Genomic DNA, 12,051 nt, shown 5'->3' on the forward strand with positions numbered 1-12,051 from the left:
TGATCTGATTAGTTGAAGCTTTCATACACGTCCAATCGCAGGGCTGTTTACAAACGGAAAACAGAGAGACTGTTCGGGAGAGCTCGTGAAAACTCGACGATAAGGTATCTGACCGCCCCTAAATTTTTCTCAACGGATTTAGACGATTCACAAAAATGATCAATTTAAGAAATAAAACGGCGGATTTCCGCGGATCCGCGGAAAATTGCCATGTATGTATATCACGATAACAATATACCAAAATATATTTTCAGTTATCCTATTAGAAAAAAATACAATATACTAGTGTCGGGAAAATTTGTTTCAAATTATGCACAAAAAACAATTGGAAGTGAGTTGCAGTGTGAGCATTGTTAAGACAATGTGTTTCTGCCAAAAATTGTAAGGTCTCTAGTTACGTGACTTCTTCATGTCTAGTATAGGGTTAGCAATATTCCTGTCTTCTCTTCTCATTACATTTTTAGATAGTGTTAATCATATTTCTAATCGGATTCAACTTCAATTACTAGGGTAGAAGTAGTTCACATTTTTTCATTATTAAGAGATAATCCGGATGCTTTTGAAAAGCCTGAGATAGTATTCAAAGATGTATCCATTGCGGATCTACCTTTTAGAAATATAGAGGTGTCATCTGCGTATTGACTTATTTTAAATTATTTGTCAAAAATGGTAAACCCTTGAACATCCTCTGAATTATTAATAAGGAATGTTAATAACTGTATTGCCAGTATAAAAAGGTTGGGAGAAATTGAGCATCCCTCGCGAATACCACGTGACACTAACTCTAGGCGTCGCTCCAGGGTTCAGAGAAACAGAGCTGTTGCTGTCAGTGTCAAATATTTTCAAAATATTCCAGAAACCCAAAGTGAAGCGCCTCCAACAGTAGCAAAGAACTGTGATTTAATTTTTGACTGCCCCTCGTATTTTAGTCATATATGTGAGTCATTACTGTTTTAAAAGTAGTAGATACATGTATATAAAAAAAAAAACGAAAACATGCATCTATAATTGCTAAGCAAATCTATTGTATCGATTTTTTTATTGGATGTCATCACATCGTTCAACGTCATAATCTGTCGGTTGTGTGCAATGTACTGATGCGTTAGATACCATCACTTATTTTAAGCCACTCCATCAATCTGCACGAGGCCTGTGCCTTTTTTCAACATAGTTAGCATAAAAATCATATTCACGGGCGGAATGTTTTATTATGAGAGAACAATTGCTCCGGTCCCGAGGGTACGTGTGTACTACAGTAACAGGCAAATATTGACGTTTCATGCACTTGCTGCACGCACTCCCCGGAACAAGGATGTAAGCTAAAGCTAAAGCTAGCTGCTAAACAGCCATATTAGAATAACACTCCCTTCCTTATAAAAAAACAAAAATAGAGTATCTATGACCAATGGTTTAGCCATTCAGAGTTTGGACATTCTCCCTCCCCACTGACGTTTCAACACAAAGCAGCCGTTTGTGTTTCATAATGATGGCTGGGAGATCGAAAACGACAGGGCTGCTAAAAAAAAAAATGAGTGTGTTATTTCAACGAGCCTTACCCATGTCTGTGTTTGCTGTTGTTTCTCTTTGGCCGCCGGACGGGCTGCAGGGGAATATTGTCGGTCATTCCGGGGGGGGAAAAAAACCGCCGCCGCGGACACGCAGCTTGGCTGGAGCGGTTCTGAGGTCCTGGGCGGAGGCTGTCACTTTGCACCGTGTCGCTGACAGAGAGCCGGGTGGGACACACTAAATAAAGACAAAGCAGGGGAGAAAAAAAGAGACTCCTCATGGGCAATTTATGTATGCGAAAATGCATATAAAGACACATACCAAACTTATAAAACAAGCATAAAAAGAAAAAAAGATTATGAATAATTCAGTGCATATTCATGTTTTAAAGAAAGAAGTCCTACCCGTTGTTCTCTGTAAATTACTACCTATGTTCTTCTTATAAAGTCATTTATCCCAAATAAAAGAAAAACAACGCTTTCCATAATCTCAAGATAGTTTTATGTATGAGCGTGACAAATAACAAGGAAAATATACTTTTTTTTCAGTTTTTATTTCCTAATTACAACAGCATACACCAAGCGACACAATGGCCACTTATTGCAACAATTTACTGTTTTATAAAAATACATTCAAGTCATATTGAATATAAGTGAGTTTGATGGCTCGTTTGAAAAATTAATTGCCAACCTCTGATCTGCAGCATGGGACCCCGTGCTTTACACAGTTATCGAGTTGTCCACTCATTTAGCCACCACAGATAACTTTTGAGCAAGAACATATTTTGACCGACCATCGAAGCCACAGCACAGCGAAGAAAGCTGTGAGTCATCTTGGGTCAAGCCAGCTACCACAGCGGTTGTGCACAGGTTACTCTGCAACATGTCGCGAGGGTCAACTTCAAACTAAAGGCGTTCAAGTAATGCTGTACATCAGGTGTGGGCAATTCTTGGGCCACCATCCTGCATGTTTTACATATTTCCCTCCTCCAACACACCTGATTCACATGATCAGCTCATCTGCAATCTCTGCAGGAGCCTGATAATGATCCTGATCATTTGAATAAGGCGTGAGGAGGAAACCATTTCAAACATCCCGGATGGTAGCCCTCAAGGACCGGAGTTGCCTACCCCTGCTCTACATAGATATCACTTCAATGACCTATTCTTTAGTACACAAATGACATAATTGAATTGGAGCACAATTATGAGTTGTCAGTGCTCATGCACACAGGCTGATGTGCGCTCCTGACCATAAGCAAAGAAATGGCAAATAAAGTTTTCTCATTAAGATCAGCAAAACTTAGATTTGATCCTGCATGTATTATGAGGGTGTTGACCAAGGTTCTGGACAGGCACAGCGCCAGGATTTGTTCCTCTCTCGGGGCTAAGGGGGGGGGGGGGCTTGATCGATATTTGGGGGGCCAAGAAAAAAAAAGTTTTCCATGACTTCACTTACTTGAGTGGTTCTCTCATTTTGTTAAATAAAAGCATAATGCACACTAGTGGTGCTTGGTAGAGATGTGTATTCAATATCAGGCATAAATTTGCCTTAAGGTGGAGGTTTGGACCATACCGTCGAGTTGCGGTAATTGATTACATCTTAGTATATCTTTGTATCCTTTTCCGTGCGCACTGCTCAATGTGACAGAAATGCAATGTATTTTGAAGCTTGCGCAGTTGCAAGCTGCACCTGGTGCTCCTTCAGGAGTTGGACCAGGCTCATTTTTCCAATCGCCCTCTTCTTCTTTACCTCCCCCTTGGAAGACTGGGAGATGTTTTTTTTTTAATTGCAAAGCAATCAATTGCTGAGATTGACTCCAGCTAACTAACTCTAACCTAAGGTGTGTTTGGAAATTAACTCTGACATCTGTGCAATGCTCAATGAGTGGGTGTGGTGAGAGAGGTAGAGTGAACTTCACTCTTGTTAGTTTTTGAATGCAACATTCATAAACTAACTAACTACACTAGCGTGCCATGTCCTCAGATGAAGTGCCTAGTTGCTACCGCCATTTTTGGTGCACTCTGAATAGCCGAACAACAAATTTGAGCAACATTCTAAATTTCCGAGCAGTCGCAATGAACCAGTATGGACGGAAATTATTTCTGAATGCACCTCTAATGCACAAATAACTCTAAGACTCACCCTGCCCCCTCATAAACACACACTGGGTACAGCTGTAGCACAAACATGGAAGCAGAAATTATAGTGGAACAAAATGGCTATTTATGAACTTTAAAAAGTGACGTTTTTAACAGGGAAGCTAGACAGATTTCTGATGGGGATGTCGTCTCCCTTAGCCCCGGTGTTTCCCTATGCATGGTTCTAGATATGTGCACACTTTATTTCATGTAATCTGGACTATGGATGTATGCGTGCCGATCTGTGTCAAAATGCCAGGGCTGACTTTTTTTTCCTTTTTTGTGCCAGTGCACTCCTGCTTGAAGGCATGAATGAATTCATGACAATGCAGGTCTGAAAAAAAGTGAAGACTTTATTTTTCAAAACCAGCAAACAGTTGAAGGGAACATTTGGAGAAAACAAAACAATGTACACTGTAAACTCGCCACACTGGCTCAACATTGAATTGTAGAGACATCTTTGAAAAGCAGTTTTGACATGGTTCACTTACAAAAAAGGCACAACTTGGCAAATGCATAATTACTAAGGAATGTACAGCAGGGGCCTTCAAATGAACTCTGACCATTCTGATTTGTGTAAAGTGTCCTGTGATACATTCATTGGAGTTCAACACAGCAGATTTAGAGGAGAAAATAAAATATATGTACTCAAGAATGTATTGGGGGACAAATGTACAGTTAACTGAGAAAGGGAGGTGTGGAGAACCAAAATATAAATGAGGTAGAACTTATCCCCAAAATTCAAGCCTTGTGTACTATAAATAAATTAAAATGCTACAATTTGAAGACCATTCAATCCGAGCACTGGCAAACCTCTGGGACAAAAATTGTAATCTTGCCCTTTGTCCCGCTAAGACAGCATGACATAGAGAGACTGAGATGCAACAATAAATGTGACCGTATAAACCTCAAATAAAGTGCAGGCTGGACAATATTCTGCATTTGGAGCACAGCCAACTAAATGTGACACTGCTTTACAAGAAAACACAAAGGCAGCAGAGAGAGTTCTGGGTGTAAATCGGATACACAAGCAATGCTACATGGTACAAATCATACTTCTACCAAAACCTTTAAATTAATCCTCTGGTGCATTGAAAGACAACAGCAACGCACTCAATTCAAGTGAGGCACTTGGCATGGAGAACCATTAGTCATTGTCATTACTTATGTACATCATTCAAAACTAACACAAATGCAACAGGCAGGACACTCGAGTAACCTGTCCAAACCCCCCTTTCAATGTGAAAAACTACACTACAAAAATGTCATAAAATCGATGGCACACAATAGGAGGGAAAGTAGTCATTTTGGACCAAAACGGTGGTTGAATATGCCAAAGTTATGAGCGCTTAGACACTGACCTTGTAAGTCAAACCTTTAAAGTCCAAATCCTTCAAAAAGTAGAGAAAACAAAACAGGTGGAATTAAAGCAGAGTTTCAAGTAAAGTTCTACATTCAAACTTTTGGATAAACGGAAAAAAAAATAGTCACAGGAAAAAAATACCCGTATATGTTCATATAAAATACAACTACAGTAGTTACATTACGCCAACTAAAAAGCAATGCTAAAGAATCAATTGAATGAGTGATGTGACACAATTACTGAGAAAAGACCAATGCTGAATTCCATGATTGTACCTCATTTGTGAGAAGACATTCGGGGTGAGAGTTGAGGTGATTAGTTGACTGCAATTTTCCCCTCCTCCATGAAATGGGGAAACTGGGATTTTGGTACACTGTCAGAGCTGTTTTTCTCAATTTCAGCCATGGAGGCAGGCAAGCCAGAATGGGATCCGTCCATCTTCATGAGGCCTCCGGTGGATCCAATCAGCGGGGCGCTGCCAGCAGGGCTCCCGGGGAGGGGGATGCCTCCCCCCTGAATGACAGAGATCTCGTTGGCCTTCATGGTCAGACCGCCACTAAAGGCCGTAGTGTACTGGTTCCACATTGAGGGGTCAAAGTTCATGGGAGGAGCAGCAAGTTCTTTGGGGGCTTGCAACATTTCTGGTAACATCTTTGGCTCGGAGCTCATTGCCATAAGAGCCATGGGATTATCCAGGGAGAGACGCTGACCACGTCTTGAAGAGTTGTTCCACATGTGGGTACCAATATGTACCTGCAGGAAAAATAAAACGCAGTAAAATGACACACCCATCCATAGACAGTGTGAAGTTTGGATAACAACCGTGATAAACAAAAGCATGTATTTCAATGGCCGCCAGAGCTGTCGTTATATTCGCTTAATATTCTAGATTTCCTTCAGTGTTCTTTAAGACACATACCTTCAGCTCAAAGACATTTTTTCAATCTTCAGAGTTAAGAAAAACACCATGCTAAGTTTATTGACTGGAAATACAAAGTTGTCATCGGAGAGCGACGTTTGCCATTTGCAAGTCGGCAGTATTAACACTCAACATACCTTTAGATTTCCTTTGGTGGTGAACGCCCGGCCGCAGATGTTGCAGGCAAACGGCTTCTCCCCTGTGTGAGTGCGCTCATGAATCTGCAAGGCGCTGGCGGAAGAGAAGTTCTTCGCGCAGACGTTACAAACATGCTGTTTAGAGGACCGGCGCGGTGCCGTGGAGACTGGCGAGGGTATGGCAGTCCCCGGGGGCATTTGAGATGTGAACAAACCATGGGTCCCCAACGGGTTCTCTTGCGGAATCTTCATCTCCAGACTTGAAGGGATCCTCATGAAAGGCATATTACTTGCAGCTGCTGATACAAAAAGGCAGTGAGTTCCATTCAAAATGAAAACAACTGCAGTGCTTCCGAGATTGATTAACTCACCGTATTCTCCAGTTGTGAATGGCACACTAGGTTCTTCTTTGATCGCTTTTGGGGTGAAGCTGCTTGAAGCCGTGAGGTCAAGGGCTCCACTTGATTCAGTTCCACCTTGAGTTGTCCCTTCAAGGTCCGGTTTGTACCCATTACGAACAAACTCTTCTGCAGCAGATTCCGGAGACTTGAGGCTACTGGTGTTGTTGAGAGGAGAGGCAGAATGAAATGACACAGCAGAATCAGAAATACCCGGGCTGCGGCCGTTCTGATATTCCTGCTCTCTGGGAGCAGACGGCGATTCTTTGGGTGTCCCCTCGCTCTCAGACAGGGTGCTACCCTGTCGTTTTAGTGCAAGAGCAGAGGTGAGATTCTTCAAGACATCAAGGCTGGAAAACATGGCGGGGCCAGCATGCTTCTGCTCGTCTGTGGCAGGCGGGAGAGAGTCAGAGTTCTCACTTGGCTTCTGAGAGCTTCCCTCAGGTTCTTGAGCCTCCATGTTTTCTTCAAAGCCATTTAGGTCCACAGATTTTTCTTCCGGTGGAGAGGACTCAATTGCGTCATTTGCTTCAAAGTGGTTTTCTGGCACCGGGGTGTTGGGGATTTGGCCGCCCATGTGCATGCGAATATGCTGCTGCAGCACCACGGCATTGGTAAACTTCTTCTGGCAGATGGGACAGGAGTGCTGCATTTTAAGAGGGGTGTTGGCCCTGTGCACCCCGTAATGGGCCTTCAGGTTGCCTTTGGTGGAGAAAGCACGGCCACAGATCTTACATTTGTATGGCCTCTCCCCGGTGTGCGTACGGTAATGCATCTTCAGCGAGCTCTGGCAGCTAAGAATTCTGTGGCAGATGACGCATTCGTTGGGATCGTTTGTCTTCTTTTCCAATCCGTCCACCATCTGCTGAAGCTTTGCAGTGCCGGAGCTTTGCTCTCCAGACATGACATTACCATTCATGTGATGCAGTGTTCCCAGGAGCTCCTTTGCATCCTTCTGAGTGTGATCCATACCGGTGTCTTTGCCATAGACATTTGAGGAAACCGATGGGGAGCCATCACTCGTGGATGGCGAGGGTCTCTGGGAAAACGGGTCTCCACCACCGAAGCCATCGAATGTCTTGAATCCGGAGAGTGATGAAGAATGGAACCCTGCAGCAGCATGGCCAAGCACTGGCTTAATTTCATTTGACTCTTCCATGGGCACCGACATGCCAAAGGGAATACCGCTGCTGGTGGGAATGTTGTCAAGGTGTTCAGGCACAGGATGAGGGTTCATGGTGATGTTGGGATACTTGTCTTTGTGCCTTTGAAAATGCACTTTGAGGTTCCCTTTGGTTGTGAAGCGGTTTCCGCAGATGTTGCATTTGAAGGGCCTCTCTCCGGTGTGCGAACGCAGGTGAATCTGCAGGGCGCTGTCATTGCCAAAGGTCTTTCCACAGTACTTGCACTTGTGCTTGTATAACGAGTCTCCATTCTTTGACTCTACCGGAAGATTCAACAGTTTTCCCTTTGCTTTTTTCAAATCAATCCCTGCTTGGATACCACTGAAGGTGCCCGGGAAACCTACAACGCCTGGGGACTCTGGAAGCAGCGCTGGTAAACGGCCAGCCAGATCCGGAATGCCCTTCAAAATATCCATTTTAGAGGTCATTGCACTCAGTCCCGCAGGCACAGAAGTTGGGATGCTTGTGGGTAGAGACAGTTTACCTTGGTTCACTGCCTCCACTGACAGGTTCTGATTACCAGTCCTTTTTCCTATCAAAGCCGCTGCAGCAGAGAGCTGCTGGGAGAGATGTGCGCCAAGGGCTTTCAGGGGGTCCATGGCTGCACCCACTGATGACCGGAGACCCTGTGGGGTCATCATGGCCACTTGGATTCTGATCTGTTCTGTAATCTGGATTTGCTGTAGCTGCTGCTGCTGGAGGCACACCAACTGTTCCAAGATCATGGGGATGACCTGTAGGGCGTCCTGCGACGACAGAGCTGTTGTGTTTGAAGTGGTTTGGGAGGCAGAAAGTTGAGCGTCAGTAGTCATAGCCTCAAAAGTGTTTGGATCTTGCATCTCGGGGGAAGGTTGGAAGTGTGTCTCGGGACTGGCAGGTACATCTTCTTGGTCCTCCATGTGCATGTTAGACTCATCCTCATTTTTTTCCATTTGGTCAGCATTGGCAGCAGCTATGGAATGGCTGCTGGACCGGCTATCGTCATGGTCACTGGTGGGGCCTTCAGGAGAACCTTGTGAATATTCCTCCGGCACCTCACTGCAGTCACCATCTCTCATAATGACCACTTGCTGGCTTTTGGTACAGTTCTTTTCATGCTCCAAAAATTCTGATTCATCAAAGAATTCACCGCAGCACTTTTTGCAGATTTGAGTCTGGTCCATTCTGAATCTTTTCACTTCTCCATCAGTCTCCTGCGCTGCATCATCTTGTAGAATGCCTGTTAGGGGTTGGAAGATATACGCCTTTAAATGACAGTTTTTCTAAACATATGACAATGTAGTAATCAACAAGTGTTTTTTTTTCTTTTTAAACATTCTGGCATGTACAAATTCCTTTAAATCATAACAAATGAACTATTTTCATATATTACTGGAACAATTTTCAAAAAGAACACTGATACAACACTGTAAAAGGGAGGTCCATCTGGGCCAGTTTCCTCTGTTCAGGTCCCTTGAACAACTTTGAATTAACCTTTTGTCCACAAGGCCAGCAGGGGGCAACCAACTACTTTTAACACGAATCTCAACAATGTGCAAGCGCATAAGGAAGCATTGGTATTTAAAATAATTCATGCAGTTATTATATCAACACCGAGTAGTTTAGAGGAGTGTAGTGGGACCATTGTCTGAAAAAAAGTGCACCTTTATACTTTCAGGTAACTCAGCTCACAAAAAAAAAAAAAAACGAAACCAGCGTGAATTGCCAAATGTACATTTCAATTTGTCTCTATTTAACAACTGGCTGTATTAATGCTAATGCCTTGTGGACTGGAGACGGGGCAGGCCACCTGTTTGCATTTGCTCAAAGAAACTGTTGGACTTGATAATTGCTCACCAGGAGGTACTGGAACGGTGTCACAACACACACGCACACACACACACACACACACACACACACACGTTGCATTACAATACTTATCCGAGGGGGAAACTGCCCACATTTGCGCACAAACGACTCAAGAGCTCTCCTACCCCCCTTGGCTGCAGTACCTAAACTGAGACGGCAGATAATCACTTATCCGGCTACAAACGCCGTTCTTGTACGTTTTGATTGATTACAACCGCACTACCATTGAATCCAGTACAGCTTTTTCAAGTTTTTCATTCACAGAAAAGGGTGAACGCTCTTCTGTTGGAGGTATGGGGGGGGGGGGGGAAAGGAGGAGAGAACGAGAGAAAAGAGCGAGAGAAAGAGAGAGAGAGAGAGAGAGAGAGAGAGAAAGCGAGCGAGCCCGGGCCCCCCACCCCCTTCCCACCCAACAGGCTCCACTAAAAGGGCCGCTGCTCCATCCCCCACCCCCCACATACGTACCAAAGGAAACAGTCATGCATTAAACTGGGGGATTTATTGCCTTTGGGTCAGCTTTCCCGGAGTCCCATTTCATACTTTTTTATAATTGAGGGTGTAGTTACATTTGTTTCAAAGTTGTAACGTTTGCAAAAGAATGTGAATTTCGACTTGTTTTAAAAAGTCGAGTTTTAATTGGGATGGGTAACATTAAATAAATCAAATTAAAATTAAAACGCGATTTAAGATTCGAGTGCGCAGATTCGACACGACGAGGCGACAAAAATCAAACTACACAAGATGTATTCATAAAAAAGGGACTTGTTTTACGAAGGAACCGGTTTGTAAGTGTTAATTTTTTTTTTTATTTCACGTCCGGGGGATTTTCATTCACACCACCCACTCGAAGAGGGGATATAAGGAAAACAATCAACAGGTATTTTGAATGAAATAAGTTTTTCAGTGGTTTCAAGATACGTTCGATTTACATTTAGACCCACACCTGGGTAACCTTTGTCGAGTTTCGATTTGCGTCCCAAACCTCCGATCAGCACCGTCAAACGTGTCCATGGGGAACCATTAAAACAATTAATTCTAAGTAAAACTCACCGTTTTGTGCGGACCCGGGCTCGTCCGAGTTGATGTGCTGCGGTTTGGCTTGCTTGCGCCTCGACATGCTGCAACCATCTGGGCCAAAAAGAGTTCCGCACTATTATGCTCCTCTTCTTCTACAAATTCTTTTGGCCTTAAAAAAATGCTTGCCCCTCACCACCACGCTCCTACCTCCTCAAATGCGCATGTCAACGTAATTATTATTATCAATAATGCATTGCGAGTTATCGCTGTGCTCCGACAGCTGATTGGCTCCGGTCCAAGTTGTCGCACATTATTCAAATGAGCAAGCCCTCTACCTCATCGATGAAGGGGGCGGGAGAAGCCCTGCCAGTGGCCGGGCCTGCAGCACGGAGGCCGGCTTAATGACGCCCAGCTCATTGGCCGGCTCCCGCATCGCAGGAAGTCAAATCCAAATACAGTAGTCCACGAAATTCCAAATAAAGCACCCCAAATCATTTCCCCCCTCACACAATGAAACCACCATAACATTAATTGTATGTTTTATTGCTCTGTAATGGCAAAGGGAAGTAGGTGATCATTTAAAACTCAAAGGCCCTCGTTCAATTTTTAATAGATTGTCTTGATCTTCACACAATTTAATTCGTGTGCTTGTATAAAAACAACAACAAAAAAAAACAGCATTTCGTTAGAAAAACCTAACATACACTATATAGGCTATATATTTTTGCCCGTGCCTTTGTAATGTATCTGAATAAAAAGGTAATCAATATTCTGGATAGCTAACCATGCTTTGAAGACAGTGTGGCAAAATATGGCCCACAGGCCACATGCCGTTACCATCACAATTTATGTCAATGAGCAGTCATGCTACCCTTAAAACAAACTAAAATAAATAAATAAATAAATCAGTGACCAATGGTGAAATTTTGCTCAATTAATGTAGCTCGAGTTGTAATTCACTTGTCTCATCTTTGTTTAAATCTTCTATTTGTGTTTTAACAGTTGGTGAACTGAACATAACTTGACTTGTGCTAAATGATTAACTCTCTGTGCTTTGTAAATGTACCACTTGTTGTTGATGTTGTTGTTGTTGCTTTTTTTTTTTTTTTTTTTTTTGTGAGTGGATCCAAAGAAGAATAGTGCACTGAAGACACTGATGAGGGATCCTTAAATAAACAAATAAACTAGTTGTCGCCCTGGGACCCGCATTCTCCAATTGTTGCAAAGATGTGACCCACTTGTATAGATGTTAGGAACAAGGGAGAACATTCTTTGTTAAAAATAGACTCTGAAAACTCATGCAGACTATATAAATGTTTCTGCGTTCTCTTCAAATGAGTTTGATGTAATGCCAAAAGCATATCACTCATAAAGAAGGCATGTTGACATCGTAAAGGGCTATTTCAACAACAGACAGTAAAAACACAAATGCTGCAATAATTCTAATCCTGCATCTCATTAGCATTCACCTTGTGGGCACAGACGACCATCCACCAAAAGACGAAGAACAAAAAGCATTCCTGGAAATTTACCACACA

General features: G+C 43.1%; 2 protein-coding genes across 4 annotated transcripts in view; both read right to left on the reverse strand.

Moving 5' to 3' along the window:
- atp9a (ATPase phospholipid transporting 9A) overlaps positions 1 to 1,739 on the reverse strand; it is a 29,991-nt gene extending 28,252 nt beyond the window's left edge. The window contains exon 1 of the mRNA XM_019866253.1: positions 1,557 to 1,739. Within this exon, the coding sequence (XP_019721812.1) occupies positions 1,557 to 1,624 (68 nt within the window). The 5' untranslated portion in view covers positions 1,625 to 1,739. The remainder of the gene's footprint in view (positions 1 to 1,556) is intronic.
- A 2,265-nt stretch (positions 1,740 to 4,004) lies between these two features.
- Positions 4,005 to 10,754, reverse strand: sall4 (spalt-like transcription factor 4). Of its 3 annotated transcripts, XM_019866373.1 has the most exons (5): positions 10,547 to 10,754; positions 6,438 to 8,867; positions 6,067 to 6,365; positions 5,286 to 5,763; positions 4,005 to 5,038 (listed from the first exon to the last, which is right to left on the reverse strand). In XM_019866373.1, the coding sequence occupies exons 1-4, from the start codon at positions 10,611 to 10,613 to the stop codon at positions 5,326 to 5,328; spliced, it is 3,234 nt and encodes a 1,077-aa protein (XP_019721932.1). In that variant the 5' UTR covers positions 10,614 to 10,754; the 3' UTR covers positions 4,005 to 5,038; positions 5,286 to 5,325. The 3 variants fall into 3 exon arrangements, with proteins under 3 accessions (XP_019721932.1, XP_019721941.1, XP_019721923.1); XM_019866382.1 differs by having other exon boundaries at positions 4,005 to 5,763; positions 6,067 to 6,362; XM_019866364.1 differs by having other exon boundaries at positions 4,005 to 5,763.
- Positions 10,755 to 12,051: the final 1,297 nt, after the last annotated feature.

Source organism: Hippocampus comes, unplaced genomic scaffold (genome assembly GCF_001891065.2).
Source record: "Hippocampus comes isolate QL1 unplaced genomic scaffold, H_comes_QL1_v1.1 scaffold409, whole genome shotgun sequence".
Lineage (NCBI taxonomy): Eukaryota > Metazoa > Chordata > Actinopteri > Syngnathiformes > Syngnathidae > Hippocampus > Hippocampus comes.